This window comes from Microcebus murinus, chromosome 12 (assembly GCF_040939455.1).
Source record: "Microcebus murinus isolate Inina chromosome 12, M.murinus_Inina_mat1.0, whole genome shotgun sequence".
NCBI classification, from domain to species: domain Eukaryota; kingdom Metazoa; phylum Chordata; class Mammalia; order Primates; family Cheirogaleidae; genus Microcebus; species Microcebus murinus.
In genome coordinates, this window is record NC_134115.1 from 51,901,724 (window position 1) to 51,918,195 (window position 16,472).

General features: G+C 36.0%; 1 protein-coding gene across 4 annotated transcripts in view; it reads right to left on the bottom strand.

The window, feature by feature from the left end:
- The window catches only part of PLAA (phospholipase A2 activating protein), a 44,208-nt gene continuing 27,736 nt past the window's right edge, over positions 1 to 16,472 (bottom strand). For 3 of the 4 annotated variants that reach the window (XM_076008780.1, XM_076008783.1, XM_076008782.1), the window contains exons 8-14: positions 13,874 to 14,031; positions 12,951 to 13,170; positions 11,046 to 11,114; positions 6,634 to 6,702; positions 3,292 to 3,393; positions 1,684 to 1,848; positions 1 to 732 (exon numbers count right to left, since the gene is read on the bottom strand). In XM_076008780.1, the coding sequence (XP_075864895.1) occupies positions 167 to 732; positions 1,684 to 1,848; positions 3,292 to 3,393; positions 6,634 to 6,702; positions 11,046 to 11,114; positions 12,951 to 13,170; positions 13,874 to 14,031 (1,349 nt within the window). In that variant the 3' untranslated portion in view covers positions 1 to 166. The remainder of the gene's footprint in view (positions 733 to 1,683; positions 1,849 to 3,291; positions 3,394 to 6,633; positions 6,703 to 11,045; positions 11,115 to 12,950; positions 13,171 to 13,873; positions 14,032 to 16,472) is intronic. The other variant, XM_076008781.1, reaches the window with a different exon arrangement.

The following is a 16,472-nucleotide window of genomic DNA, read 5'->3' on the forward strand; positions in this document are numbered from 1 at the left end:
TTCATCAGTGCAAAAATTTTATTTGTTTCCCTTCCCACCAATTAACAAGATCTGAAATTTCACTTAATCCACAGTTTTTGTTTTTTTTTTATCATCTGTTGTCATGTAAAATGTGAGAAAAACAACATGGATCAATCTAAAATCTCAGTCCCCCAACTCCCCATTGCTACAGCAAATTTAGGATAAGTCTACAGCATTCACTTACTTTAGCTGGTTCTGATACTGAAGCATACTTTTTTATTTGAGCATCAACACCTAAGGACTTGGCTAATTGTACAGCATTTGAGTCATCACTGATAAGTGTCCCAAGAGCCACAAGAAGTCTAAAAGTGGCTTCTAGGTCTTGTACAACTTCCAAGATCGTGCTAATTACTGATAAACATTGAGCTTTCCCTTCAATGTTATGGTCTTTATGAAAACAAACAGAATAGTTCAGGGTCAATGTAGCCAGAGCAATGTGAATGTTCTTATTGCTCCCTGATTTCAGTTCTATTGCATGGGACATCAGTGATTCCCTCTGTGACATCATGAGCTTTTGTCCTGCCTGGCCAACGAAACAATTGCAAAAAGTCCTGAGAGCAAGAAGCTGGTTTGCTGGCTTTCCTTTAGGGTTCAGAAGATTGATAAGATGACTGCTGAGCTGAGCCCCTTCCTTTTCATTGCAGAAGTTCTCATTCACACTGGGATGTTTAATTGACAACCGAAGAATATCAAGTGCAGGAAAGACAATATCTATTAAAAAGAAAAATTCATTAATGCTTATGAAAATCCAGAAAATTCCTTTTTATTGGTACTCAATTTTTAAGAATTTAATTTTCCCACTACAAAATTAACACAAGTCCATTTTAGACAATGTGAAAAATCAGGTGCCTGCTTTACAAAATGAATATATTTTTGAAATTTGTGTTAATTCATCATTCATAGTTATATAGACTGGATTTCCTGCTGTAAGATCATATCTGCTTTAAAAATAAGGCTTTCTTGGATAATAAAACAGCCTGACACACAGTGAGTATTCAATAAGTGAATGAATGGGGTGGGGACCTTGCTATTAAATATTAAAAATCTTGTAATAAGACCAAAGAGTTGAATAGAGAAAGTTCTTTAGAGAAGAATTCTGGTTAACAAATGCAGATATGATGCTCATAGGTTGTTGAGGGCTTTATAATCAAGAGTCAGGGAAGACACCATCAGAATGAATGCACTATACAATCTTAGCATCATTAACAGTGAGGAAATCTGACATTATGTGCTCCATAATATAAAGATAGTACGCAGCACCATTTACAAAGGATCTTCACCTAAAAATTACTATTGAACCAGACTCTAATGGGGGAGAGGATATTTTGAGAATTTAAAAAGACTTAACTGACATAACTAGAAAAAAATACATATAGCAAGTGTTTGTAGCCTAGGGTTAACAGGTCACAAACTTTACAAACTGGTACCAGTATGCAAACCGGTACAAGTACAAGGATAATTATATTACCTTCAGATTCTCACATAAGGCATATGACCAAAACAAGACTATGAATTATGGTAGCATAGTGAATGTGAAGTTTTTCACAATGAATTAGAACTACCCAGGTTAAGTTTTATTTAATTTAGAAAAACCAGTAATATTGAGAGATAGGAAGATGCACTTCCTGCTTTCTAGCAATATTTTGAAGAGTGTTTATTTACCTTCAGGCCAGTTAATAGCTTTCCACAAAATCTGAAGTTGCTGGGCTGTGGGTTTTTCTGAGGAACTATTACATATTAGAGACAGTATCTTTTCAAGAAGTATCAAGTCATCTTCGGTTAACTTCTTCTCTTCCGGTGCAGTTCCATTAAGTTCCTTCAGTTTACCTGGAACCCAACACCAAACCTTCAAAAGTCCCTAACTGTAATTAGCCAGATAATTCATAAATACCAAATTTTTCAATAAGAGTGAATAGTCTCTACTGTATGCCATGGGAATTTAAAAGAGTTTTCTCAGCAATTGTCAAAAACCATAAAATAAGGATAAGGCTTGTGAGTATTTTTAAGCTGAGCATAATGTTAAAGAATTACTGTGATCATTTTTATTTTACCTATTATTTTCTAAGACCCTCTGAAACTTTCGGCTTTCAATACAGTTTTAATGTATATCATATTTATAACCATTTTGAATAATTTTCAAAGTACTATCATGTTATATATACCAAATATAAGTCAGTCTTCTATTTTTCCAATGAGAAAATTTATAACCACTCTTTAGCCAACTTATATAAACTTCTACTGCTATCAATGAATTAGAGTTAAATGCCTATTGATAATTTCTGTATCTTCAATATCAGTGTCCTTGTCATCACTAATACTACTTTGAGTCATTGTGTTGCTTCAAAAATCTTTATTTCAGGAAAAAACCCCAAATTTCCATCACAAAGATTTAAGAAGATAAGTTGTTGTATGAATTTACAATTTTTTTATCAATCATGAATGTAAACTTGGTCCTGTTTCACTATTTTTAGGCATTAAAATTTTTAATACTAATAAACTATTAAAAACAAAGTTTATTAATGAATGCAAAAATCAAGAAACCTCTTAGATTTATACAGAGGATAAGAATGTCTAAAAGTATACATAAACTTCTTTACTGTTCTAAATAAAGCAATTAAGAAATGAGTGATTTCTCTGAAAGTAAAATGAAGGATAATACTGACAAAAAATACATTGCCTTATATTAAGGTATATATTTTATATTATCTCAATTAATTCTCACCATAATCTTTGTGGCAAACAGAGCTAGACGTTCTCTTACTCCTGTCATTTTTTCTTCTTTGAGAAAAACAAATAGATCTGTTTCTTTTTTTATCTTTTTTTGCGTCAATTAGGAAAATGTTGGTAAGATTCTTGTCATGAGCAGTTTCATTTTTAATGGGCAATTTAAAACAGCCCTTTATTATTTTTAAGGTCTACTACTTTTTCTAAAGATAAGATCTTTATTTTTGAAATGCTTTACTCATTCAGTTTCATTAATTTGTTTTTCTAAAAACATTCAGAGCTTAGAGGGGTGGAACTTACATTTTCCCCTTTTAATTTTCTTCTTTAAAGTCATCATAAAGCATTTACCTTATATTTGTATAAGGCTTCTTATGCAGTAGTAAAGCTCCATTACCAGATAGTATATTTGTAGTTGACAGAGTGTTTAATACCACAACAGAAATCTTTATTCATATTAAGCACCCAGTTCCTGACACGTTAGGAAGATAAAGCCTTGGGAACATCTCAGTCTGTGGGTATATGAGAAAATTAATTAAACAAACTTACCTAATATTTGTGTAGGATTTGCTTGGTCAAAAGTGACAGCCTCTTTTTTAGGGAAATAAATATTCACTGTTTTAGATGCAGCTGAACGGTAGGCACTATTCCCTATTTACAGATTAGAAGATGATGAAAATCATAAAAATGATCAAAATGAGATTTTTTAACTGTATGACTTTGTTTTCACTATTATTGATATGTAACTACTCAGTGTGTTCTATAAAATAACAAGCAACCTCAAGGGAGGAAAAACAGAAATCACTCTTAAGACTTTGAATAGTTTCTTTTTTTTTAAATTTGTTTCTGAATAGTTTCTTTTTTAGATTGTTGTTTTTGCAGAGACAGGGTCTCGCTATGTTTCCCAGGCTGATGTTGAACTCCTGACCTCAAGCAAATCCTCCCAACTCAGCCTCCCAAAATACTGGGATCACAGACATGAGCCATTGTACCCAATTTATATTCATGGATATAATAATTTTGGGTTGTGGGAACAGAAGCTCAAACGTATAACAAGGCCTTTCTACCTCACATTTTCTACTATACTTTTCTGGGTTTTTTTTGTTTTTGTTTTTTTTTTTGAGACAGAGTCTCACTTTGTTGCCCAGGCTAGAGTGAGTGCCATGGCGTCAGCCTAGCTCACAGTAACCTCAAACTCCTGGGCTCAAGCAATCCTCCTGCCTCAGCCTCCCGAGTAGCTGGGACTACAGGCATGCGCCACCATGCCCGGCTAATTTTTTCTATATATATTAGTTGGCCAATTAATTTCTTTCTATTTTTAGTAGAGACGGGGTCTCGCTCTTGCTCAGGCTGGTTTCGAACTCCTGACCTTGAGCAATCCGCCCGCCTCGGCCTCCCAGAGTGCTAGGATTACAGGCGTGAGCCACCGCGCCCGGCCATTACTTTTCTGTTTTTAAGATTCAATCTAAATTACAAATTTTTAAGAAGATCTAAGAATATAATTATGAAACTTCCCCTTCCCATCTCCTCTAAGGCTCTCCCTTCTCAAATCTTTTATTGCTTATTCCAAATGATGTAGTAGGATTTGTTATTTTCACTAACCATTTTCTACATCATCTTTATAAATCCTCCCAAGTAAATTCCTGAAGTGCAGGGGACCTAGTCTTTTATACTTTTTTATATATTAAGTATTAACATAACTGAAATGAACAAAAAACTCACATAAGATGAAAATTCAGCAATATTCATCTTCAACTAAAGTATAATTTAAATCTAATTCATATCTTACCTACATTTTAAAACTGAATTAATTTTAACTCCATTTTTATTCTAATACAAAATTAAGGTATTTTGCAAAAATATTAATATAAGATTTATTTCAATATTCTGAATATATTAGAGAGAAAAGGGAAAGGATGTATGTGAGTTTTTAGAAAAGTTTCATTTAATTGATTTTTAAATTTAAAAGGGGGAAAATAATCAATAATTTGTGGTCTAAATAATAAAGGATATAAGTATTCCAAAAAAGAACAGTTAGTTCAATGCTCCTGGGGTACAAAAATAGCATGGCATACTTTAGAAACTGACACAGGCCAGTATAGCTGGACAGATGAAAAGCAGAGAAAAGTGTGAAGAAGGCAAGAGAAAATATTCCATGGAAAGACATGGAAGGGTTTTTTAATCAAGGGAGGTAAATAGGGGCCAGGCGCGGTGGCTCACGCCTGTAATCCTAGCACTCTGGGAGGCCGAGGCGGGCGGATTGCTCAAGGTCAGGAGTTCGAAACCACCCTGAGCAAGAGCTAGACCCCCGTCTCTACTATAAATAGAAAGAAATTAATTGGCCAACTAATATACATAGAAAAAATCAGCCGGGCATGGTGGCGCATGCCTGTAGTCCCAGCTACTCGGGAGGCTGAGGCAGGAGGATTGCTTGAGCCCAGGAGTTTGAGGTTGCTGTGAGCTAGGCTGACGCCATGGCACTCACTCTAGCCTGGGCAACAAAGTGAGACTCTGTCTCAAAAAAGAAAAAAAAAAAAGGGAGGTAAATAAACAGAGTAAACTGTAGAAAGATCATTGTTATACATTATATACTATTATTAAATATGTTATACTATCAACTAATGTTACTTTTGCAATTAAAAATGGTTTATAACATCACATGTCAAGTTAGTTCTTAAGTAGAGTGGTGGTAGGCTGGGCACAGTTGCTCATGCCTATAATCCTGACACTTTAGGAGGCCAAGGCAGGAGGATGACATGAGGCCGGGAGTTAGAGACCAGCCTAAGCAATATAGCAAGACCCCATCTTTACAAAAAATACAAAAATTAGCCAGGTGTAATGGCATGTACCTATAGTCCCAACTACTTGGGAGGCTGGGGTAGGAGAATTGTTTTAGTCCTTTAGCCCGGGAGTTTGAGGTTACAGTGAGCTATAATGATGCTACTACACTCTAGCCTGGGCAAAAGAGACCCTGTTTCAAAAAAAATAGAGTGGTTAGTTTATGGGTGTTTATTTTATGATGCTGAATAACACGTTACTCAAATTCTCTTAAGGTATCTCATAAAACAAACTAATAATTAAGTAGAGAAAAATTATGTCAAGAGATTTGTCAAACTTAAAAGAGATGAACCATAAATTTAGCTCTACCTTTTACTGGCAGCCAATACAGAGGAAAACAAGACTGCATATGCTCAATGAACAAGTAAGATACGTCAGACTGTAGACTAGATACTAAGAATAAAAAAAAAATTAGTTGCTTAGGAGAAGGCCAACTATTTCAGGCCTAAGTCATAAAAGCAAATTCTTTTCTGGTTCTTTTTTTCTTTTTTTTTTTAAGAGATGGGTCTTGCTTTTTGCCCAGGCTGGATTGCAGTGGCTTTTCACAGGTGTGATCACTACAGTTCCATGCTACCATGCCCTGAGTTGTCTTAAAGAGAACAATGTATAATAGGAATAATATTCTCAACACGTTAAGTAAGAATAAATGAGGAATAAACAGAGATTTTGTAAGGGTAGTGAGGAAATCAGCCTTACTATTAATATATTAAAACAGTATTTTTCAATCCTGGGTGCATATTAAAATCACACTGGAAGATTATAAAACTACCCTTGCCAAGACCCCACCCCAGAGCAGTATTAGCTCAAGTGAGCATCTCTGGGGATGAGGCTGAAGTACTTTTTTTTAAAGCTCCCCAGATGATTCTAATGTGCAGTAATAAGACAATTCTGAGAAAACTCGAAAAGCCAGCCAAGAAATTTGGTCTTGATTTGCTATTTAAAAAGTTCTCAAGCAAGAAAATGACACAACTTTTCTTTCTCTTTTCATTAGATAAAAGTTTCAATGCATTTTAAAAATCTAAAAAAAAAGAAAAGGAAATGAAAAGTATGTACCTGTAAATGGATCAACTCCAGCCACAGTAGTTCCCAAACTTGAAGAACCTGGCACATAACGACCAGAACCTACAATGCAATAAATACTCTTAGTAAGCAAAGTTAACTGCAAATTACAAAGTTCAAACTATTACTTCTTTACATAGAATAACGTTATTTCCATTATTAAGTACACTTCAAAATAGCATCTTTATATACATAATAAATGTGCTATAAATTTAATATAGAAAAATATTTACAATAGTGCTTAGGTATGTAGTAAGTACCCAATAAATGTTAGCTAAAAAAGTAATTCTCAAACTACAAAGTAAACCTTAGACACCTTATACATTATAATTACAGAAGTTCAGTAAATTACAAAAACATAAGTGGACTGGAGAGAAAGGTTTCCATAATAAAATGTGAACACTATTCTACTTAACTAAAGGGACAGAATTAGCCAGCACATCAGACAATCAGAAAAGACTTAGGTTAAGAGTCAGAGATGCTATGACAATAGCCCAGTCACATTTGAGATAATACTTGTGGCTATCTTACTGAAAATGCAAAGAAGGAAACATGAAAAATAAGTGTACAGAGACTCAGTAGGATTTAGAGATGTTCAAAGCCCTGGATCAGCCTTCATGGGAAGAAGAAAGATGAGCTATTGTTCTAGCCTCTCTGACTTTATAATCTGGGAATTGATATAACCAGTGCAATACATACATAAAAGGCAAACAAAACTAAAAAGCAAAACAAACACACACAAAAAATTAAATTAAAAAGTAAATAAGGCCGGGCGCGGTGGCTCACGCCTGTAATCCTAGCACTCTGGGAGGCCGAGGCGGGCGGATTGCTCAAGGTCAGGAGTTCAAAACCAGCCTGAGCGAGACCCCGTCTCTACCATAAAAATAGAAAGAAATTAATTGGCCAACTAATATATATAATATAAAAATCAGCCGGGCATGGTGGCTCGTGCCTGTAGTCCCAGCTACTCGGGAGGCTGAGGCAGGAGGATCGCTTGAGCCCAGGAGTCTGAGGTTGCTGTGAGCGAGGCTGACGCCACGGCACTCACTCTAGCCTGGGCAAGAAAGCGAGACTCTGTCTCAAAAAAAAAAAAAAAAAAAAAAAAAGTAAATAAGACCAAATAATGAAAAACACAAATAAATGAAATTGTTGAGTTTTAACTATATGCCAGGCTAAGGATCTCTTATGTATATACTCATTAAAGTATTAAGTAGATACCACTGTAATTCACAATATTTTAGAAGAAAAAGTTTGAAAAACTTGCTCAAGACATTAAGCTATTAAGAGACATAGTCTTACTCTTTTCTAAATATGGTTTTCTGACCACCTGAATGAGAGTCACCTATTCAACGTCCAAATTGCCAGTGTCCACCCATTAACCTACTAGCTCCAAACTAGCTCCACTTTAGAAACACACAGGGAACTTTTAAAAAATCTAAGAGCAGGCCGGGCGCTGTGGCTCACGCCTGTAATCCTAGCTCTTGGGAGGCCGAGGCGGGCGGATTGCTCAAGGTCAGGAGTTCAAAACCAGCCTGAGCAAGAGTGAGACCCCGTCTCTACTATAAATAGAAAGAAATTAATTGGCCAACTGATATATATATAAAAAATTAGCCGGGCATGGTGGCACATGCCTGTAGTCCCAGCTACTCGGGAGGCTGAGGCAGGAGGATTGCTTGAGCCCAGGAGTTTGAGGTTGCTGTGAGCTAGGCTGATGCCACGGCACTCACTCTAGCCTGGACAACAAAGTGAGACTCTGTCTCAAAAAAAAAAAAAAAAAAAAAAAAATCTAAGAGCAAACCAAAACCAAGGCCATTTAACCAGAATCCTTAGGCGAGCCAGTGTCCACCCATTAACCTACTACCCCAAACTAGCTCCACTTTAGAAACACACAGGGAACTTTTAAAAAATCTAAGAGCAAACCAAAACCAAGGCCATTTAACCAGAATCCTTAGGCGAAGGATCAGGATGTGAGTATTTTTAATCTCCTCACTAACCTTAGTGAATAAGAATCTCTGGGGGTAAGACCTTGGGATAAGTAATTTAAGCAAGCTCCCAAGACCATTCTCATAGACATTTGAAGTTTGAGAACTGCATCAATTAATAAGGAAAAGAAAAAGAAGTGAGATTGACCTTAAGTTGCAACAGATAGGGAAATCCTTTGGCCCTAATGTATTGTTAAAGTCGGAGGAACAACATCAAGAACAATAACTAACATATACTGGTTTAAATATATGCCAGACATTGCTAAACACTTTACATGTATTATGCCATTTAATTTTCATATCTCAATATGATAGAGGCTCGTATCTATTTTTTATAAAAGCATAGTTCAGTTATCCTAATAACATAATTATCTTCGACATTTAGTATGCCACCTTGCAAATCTACATAATCACCACATCTTCTGAATTATTGACACTGCAACAGTGAAACATGCTGTAGTTATAACAGCCTCAGAAGTATTGTTGGTATTGATTGAAGCTTGGGATGTTCTTTCTGTTCCAGAAAAAAACCACCAACGAGATTTGGGTTCTCTGTAAGTGTAAGTTTCAGGGCATCACTGTTCCTAAACTGCTGATAAAAAGAAAGTCATCATCTTATCCACTCTTCAGATCCTTTCTACCACTTCCTTAAACACCATGGTACCACAGCATTTACCTTGAGAGTTGATTATTTTAGTAACTGGTTTTAACTGCACAAAAGGTGTAACCATTTGCAGCTGGACCACCAATTCATTCACAGGAAAAAGGAGGCTCACTGAGAGCAATTCACAACTTCATGATATTGACCTAAGGTTGTGTGTTTCTACCATCTATGGCTGAGAGAGGACCGCAGGCTGTCATCTTTATAGCTCACAGTACTATGGCTACAAGACCAGTGAATACCTAAAGGTTATGAATCTCTTCCCAAACTGGGTATACGGTTGAAGAACTCTGCTGAAGATCCAACAACAGCATCATAAAAGATATCAAAAGCCATTCTGAATATAGAAACTTCTTCAGGTTCATTATTAAAGTCAAACTCTGGGAATTTCTTTCCAATAGTGTTGACACTGAGGCATGTATACCTTAGCAAATAAATTCACTTTGAAGAGATATACCAACACTTCATGGGTTTCAAGAAGGCCATTAATAACTTAGATTCGGAAGACTAATCCTGGGGAGCTGGATGGAATGTCTCCTTTCATGCTAAGTCAAAATATGCCTGGGCAGACTTCTTGATTGCCCTGCTCCATCCAATACCAGGGACTCAAATGGCTGCTTCTCTGCTTGTGACTGGTAGCATCTCGCCAGTGACAGCACTCATGCTGTGTCTTGGTTGGCGAGTTTCCCTATTATCTAATTTCACAGATTAAAAGAAAAAAAGGCTCAGATAGGTTAAGTAACTTGTCATCTTCTCATAACAAGTAAGTGGTAGAGCCAGATTTTGAACCAAGGTTTATCTGACTCTAAAACCTATATTCTTAAGTACTCTCCTCTTTTGGATAAAGAGTTCTAATAATATGCTATTTAAAAGTCACGAAGAAATCTATAAAACTACTCTGAGAAAAGGCAAAATTAGAAGTTAAAGAAAGAAGACCCCAGGCCAGGAGTGGTGGCTCACGCCTATTGTAATCCTAACACTCTGGGAGGCGGAGGCAGGAGATTGCTTGAAGTCAGGAGTTCCAGATCAGCCTGAGCAAGAGTGAGACCCCATCTCTACTATAAATAGAAATAAATTAATTGGCCAACTAATATATATAGAAAAAATTAGCCGAGCATGGTGGTGCATGCCTGTAGTCCCAGCTACTCAGGAGGCCGAGGCAGGAGGATTGCTTGAGCCCAGGAGTTTGAGGTTGCTGTGAGCTGGGCTGATGCCACAGCACACTAGCCTGGGAAACAGAGCAGACTCTGCTTCTCAAAGAAAAAAAAAAAAGAAAAAGGGATTCATCAAAATTGGAAATATAGGCCGGGCGCTGTGGCTCACGCCTGTAATCCTAGCTCTTGGGAGGCCGAGGCGGGTGGATTGCTCAAGGTCAGGAGTTCAAAACCAGCCTGAGCAAGAGCGAGACCCCGTCTCCACTATAAATAGAAAGAAATTAATTGGCCAACTGATATATATATAAAAAAATTAGCCGGGCATGGTGGCGCATGCCTGTAGTCCCAGCTACTCGGGAGGCTGAGGCAGGAGGATCGCTTGAGCCCAGGAGTTTGAGGTTGCTGTGAGCTAGGCTGACGCCACGGCACTCACTCTAGCCTGGAAAACAAAGCGAGACTCTGTCTCAAAAAAAAAAAAAAAAAAAAAATTGGAAATATAGATAAGGGAATTATCAGTTAGTGGATGACATCTCCAAAATGTAAATTCATGTAATGCAAAGTGGTATATATTTAGTGAGGAAAGGTAAATTAATTAACACTGCATCCCACCTGTAAAAGGATCTGCTGTAGGCAGTGTGTTAGAAGATACTGAAGAACTAGGAACATACCGACCACCACCTGTGCATGCAAAACAAAAGAAAAGCTGAAGCACACCAAAATTTTGAATTTTATAAACAGCACAATGCTAACAATTAGAAGAACATATGTTTGGAAGTGCACAGCTGTCACATGATAGAATGACAAATTATACTCAGAAGTCTTATAGCTAGGAAGAAGCTAAAATTTTAATGATTCCCCAGATTTTGTTTTCTTAACTGCATACTTTATTGTATCTTAGCCTCAGCCCTTAAATATTAAAATAACTGAATTCAAATATCAAAAAGAGAATTGCAAAAATAAAAAAAAATTAAAAAATATATATTAAAAAAAAGAGAGAATTGCAAATGATCTCTGACCTAAATAATATACACATACAATCAATTCCTATCCCTGTTCCTATACAAATTCACTAGAATTCCCGCTGTTGCTATCAAAAGCACAGGCATTAAATGTTAATATTTTAGAGCTCTGGGTTCATTAATTCATGTGTCAAACAATGCACTCAATGCTGGAAATCCAGCAGGCAACAAAACTGCTTGTATCCACTCAAGCTTGCAACCTACTAGAGAAGAGAATTACAAAGGGGATGAGTATTACAAAGGAAAGATTTCCATCTATATGTTTATAAATGTGTGGTTTATGTGCATATGTTTTGTTACTACCTTTAGGGAAATAATCAATCAGGCTGTCCACAAAAAGAAATGTAGGGATGCTTATAAAGTGAGAGTCTTGGAAGGGCAAAACAAGCCAAGTAGTTGCTGGATTTTCAGAAAAAGATAGCTGCTTTAATTCCTGTTCCTCATCCCATAATATAGCTTGCACAGGACTGCAAAATGTGTTCACTCTTTTGCACTGTGGTCAGAAATAAACAGGTACTAAGGGTGGAACTTCTTCCTGTTTTTGTTAAGTGCAAATATTTGGAGGGTTGCATCATCTATAATTCAGTAGTGACTTATACTTAAGTCAACATGTAGGTAAGATTAGCTTTATTATTATATATGAATAGGCAATGGAGTTTTGAACTAGAAGGAGAGGAGATAATTTGGGAGTATCTGGAGGGAAGAAAAGGCAGATCTTTATAAGGATTTGAGAGAGGAGGAGTATATGGGGTTTTTGTAGAACATGAGAACTAGTACATGAAAAATGGGAGTCAGAAATGATTATGAAAACATTAACAGTAGAGCGTCTATTTCAAAATTTTATTTAGAGTTGGCCCATACCTAAGAAAAGAGGTCCTGTACCTCAGTTCCCAGGATCCAGAACTCAGGCTAATACAACTAGGATTATAATCTACTTCCTAGGAGCCAGAATTCAGATTAATACCACTACAATCATAATTTACAGGCTAGTATGAGCACCTAATCCCATTTATACCATTGTAGATACTGGATACTATATTACAAACTAACTTTATGAACATGTAGAATATAAATTATATACAAACTAAATCTATCACAGTTCAGTCCTAGTTCTGATGCATGACTAATCAATTTGGCTTCATGAGAAAAAAAGAATTTCTATTTACTAAATTTTACCAAAACATATATTTGTAAAAAGAAAAAAATACATAAAGGAACTTACAAGTTTCTTTTTATTTCAAATGATTGAATTAAAGTTTCTTAACTTTATTTGATTTGGCTGTATTTTTTAAAGTGAACAATTTTTAATTATTTCTGTAAAATACAGAATTACTACATGATTTAAGGCTTAAAAATGTGAATTTTAAGTAAAAACCTACTATAAATGTTGTTTTTTATTTAAACAGCTAATTGTAATGGGTATTTAAATATATCAAAAAAAAAATCAACCAACACTGATAGAAGTACTTAAAACTTAACATAAACCCTAACTTACCTGTAAAAGGATCTGAAAAACTGGTGTTCCCAAGTCCCAACATTTGACCTTTTGTGTTATCAATAATAAATTTAGCCACTTGATCTAGAAACATGGGATTCAAATCATTCTTCTGCAAGAAGTTATACGCAGTTAACCAGGGATCATCACTGATATTATATGGCAATTTATATGATGGTCCACCTTCATTGACATCAATTGAGAAAACATAATCAAATTCCTACAATAGGAATATAAAAACAAGATAAACGATTACTAATTTATCTGTTCATATATATTAATGATACATATTATAACACAGATGTCATGTGTGCTGTATTTTAATAATTACAGTACTCGAACTTTCTCCAAAGTATAATGCTAAAATCTTTGGCAGATAAGATTAATAGCAATCATCTGCACATGCTGCAAGATTAGTACTTCACTGAGGAGATGAGAGTGCAGATGGAGGATGGATTACAACTACATATTAATCTAGGGCCAAAGGAAGGTTTCCAGCTGGTTGACCTCAAAGCCAAAAGTTTCAGCTGTTTGCCCTACTCACCCAAACATGCTGGCATTATAAGCCCTGCCCTGCAGAGTCCCTGATGTTTTGTCAAGTTAAATATAGCCAGGCATGAGGTATTAGATGAAAGGTGGCACAGAAGCTCCTAATCCAAAATAGTTGGGAACAGCTTATGTACTGAGAACTATTAAAAGACAGCAGATTGCTAATTTGTCCATCCAATGCAGCTCTTTCTACATGCAAAGACATTGTTTTAAAAATCCATTGTAAAACAGGGAAAAAAGATTAATTTTCCCACAGTAATGTATTTTTAAACATCAAGGCACCAAGGAAAATCTTATCACCAAGGGGCAAAGGAAAACTTTAATTTGCCTAGAGAATTAAGATAATGGGGATTAGAAAGTAGAAATTGACATACTTTCCCTTCATATAAAACTTTTCCAGATGTTTGTTGATTAGCACCAGATGAGCCAACAACATCACCAATTTTTATCCACCTCCCTTCACTAACACTCCACTGATAGGCTTCGACTTTCTCCCCATCTCTGATTAGACGAGTCTGTCCTTCTCTAGTACCTTAAAATAAAAATTTTAAGAATCAAAGGTAGAATGGCACAGTAAAATTCAAAAACATTTTAGATAGAAAATTCTAAACATTAAAACTTATGCATAAAAGAGAATATGTATCTTGGTTTAAAAGAAAATCTTATTAAACAAGATTTTTAAATGTGATTCTACTAGAAAGTGGCCAAAAGAAAATAATGGTTAAAAGGAAATTTTATTAAACAAAGGAAAGTTAACAAAGTGTGATCCTACTAGAAAGTAACTGGCCCATGAAAAATAAAACAAGTTTTATTACTGAGTATCTCCTACCAACACGTTTCATTTCAGTGGCTATTCTTCCAGTGGCTAAGGCCAAAATGTGGAGAAGTCTGACACCTCTTTTTCACAACCCCACAGCCAACTCTTCAGAAATTATCACCTCATTCTTTAAAATATATCTAGAAAATTGTCTTCTCAACAACTCCATCATTATTCCTTGGATTTCTCAGGCAGACTGATTCAATGGTCTCCTACCCCTGCTATCAGCTCCCCAACAGTGTATATTCAATCCAGCATCCACAGGAAATCTTTCAAAAGTTTAAGTAGGTCCTAATGCTCCTGCTCAAAACTCTTCAATGGCTTATCTCATTCTTGGTAAAAGCCTAAATCCTTGGAGTGGTGTACAATGCCACACTAAACTGCCCCTACCATCTTCTATGACCTTACCTTCTACTATTCTTCCTCTCCCCCCATTACTCTACTTCAGCCAGAGTCTACTCACTGCTGTTTATTCTGCCTACCACACTCTCCACATGATGTTGGCAAGATTTGCTCATATACCTCCCTAAGGACTTCATTCGAATGCTACCTTCTCAGCAAGGCCTCAAGTGTCAGAAACAGGTAGTTAGCTGTCCTCCAAAGATTCATGCTCCTCTTCCATAGGGTAGAGCTGTAGCTGTTCAGCCAGAGATATCAGCTAGCCCTCTTGTATCTTGCAATCCCATGACATCGGCCGGTGCGGTGGCTCACGCCTGTAATCCTAGCACTCTGGGATTGGCTGAGGCGGGCGGATTGCTCGAGGTCAGGAGTTCGAAACCAGCCTGAGCAAGAGCGAGACCCCGTCTCTACCATAAATAGAAAGAAATTAATTGGCCAACTAATATATATAGAAAAATTAGCCAGGCATGGTGGAGCATGCCTGTAGTCCCAGCTACTCGGGAGCCTGAGGCAGCAGGATTGCTTGAGCCCAGGAGCTTGAGGTTGCTGTGAACTAGGCTGACGCCACTCTACACTGGGCAACAAAGCAAGACTCTGTCTCAAAGAAAAAAAAAAAATCCCATGATGTCACATTACTGAGTAATGGTCAGTAGAATGTGGGTAGGTGTGTTATTTGTCCATTCGGGCCTACACCATCATCCTCTAATCTCCTCTCTTACCCTATGTTAATCTGCTGCAATTTGTTGTGGTGGCTGAAGTATACAAAGAAAATCCAGCTTCACACAGATATGTAGTTGAAAAAGAATCAGTTAAATAGCCTTTTCAGAAAATGTGGATATTCTATTAAGTACTAGTTTTTTTTAAAGTTACAATGTAGAATCTGAAACTACATCAGTGAATTTTTCATGTTTGGTTACACTAAAATCCAATGGTCTATCTTATACTTTGAATGAATCTTTTTTCATGTATGACTTTATAACATCAGGTACCTGTCATTTGGAAAAAACTGGTTCACTGACTTGTGCAGATCTTTCCCATATTTACATATTTAACCATTTAATATCAAAAAATAGCATTTATAAATATTACCACTGATATCATTAGAATTGGGAAGTAATCAAGCTCCTGATGGCAGATACAAATTTTCCAAAATTTCAATTTTCACTTGAAAGTTTGAATTTCTTCTTTGGAAACAAATATTGTCAGTTATTTTCCTTAAAGTGACATGCTCACTTTGTTCATTTTAAAAAAAAAAAATGTGTGTCAAAATACCTAAGCCCAAATAACCGTAATTATTCATTATTTCAAATAAAAATGGCACTCCATGATAAAAAGGACAGTTTGACCTGCAACTCAAATGACTTCATAAGTGCTTTTCTTTGAAACAACATGGTATTTTTGTGTTTTATGCTTTATGTATTTTGTGTTTTATGTAATTTATATTTTGTTAGCCAGAATATTAAAAAATATGTGTACTAAAGGATCGAGATATAATAAAGTTAATTTTTAATACTTCATCAAGGGCATTCTTAGGGTCAAATGGTTGTTTTTTTTTTTTTAAACTATAACTGCATGCCAATGAAGAACATGATAACTACTTTAACAGTTTGGTGCCACTGCCTTGATTTATGTAGTAAGGCACCAGTGGTTTTACCCACCATTGCTTTTGAACCATAAATGAAAATATTAGCACAGTATAAAAAAATCAAATAACATCTAGTATTATAAAATTACTTTTGGAGGCCAAGGCCAGACAA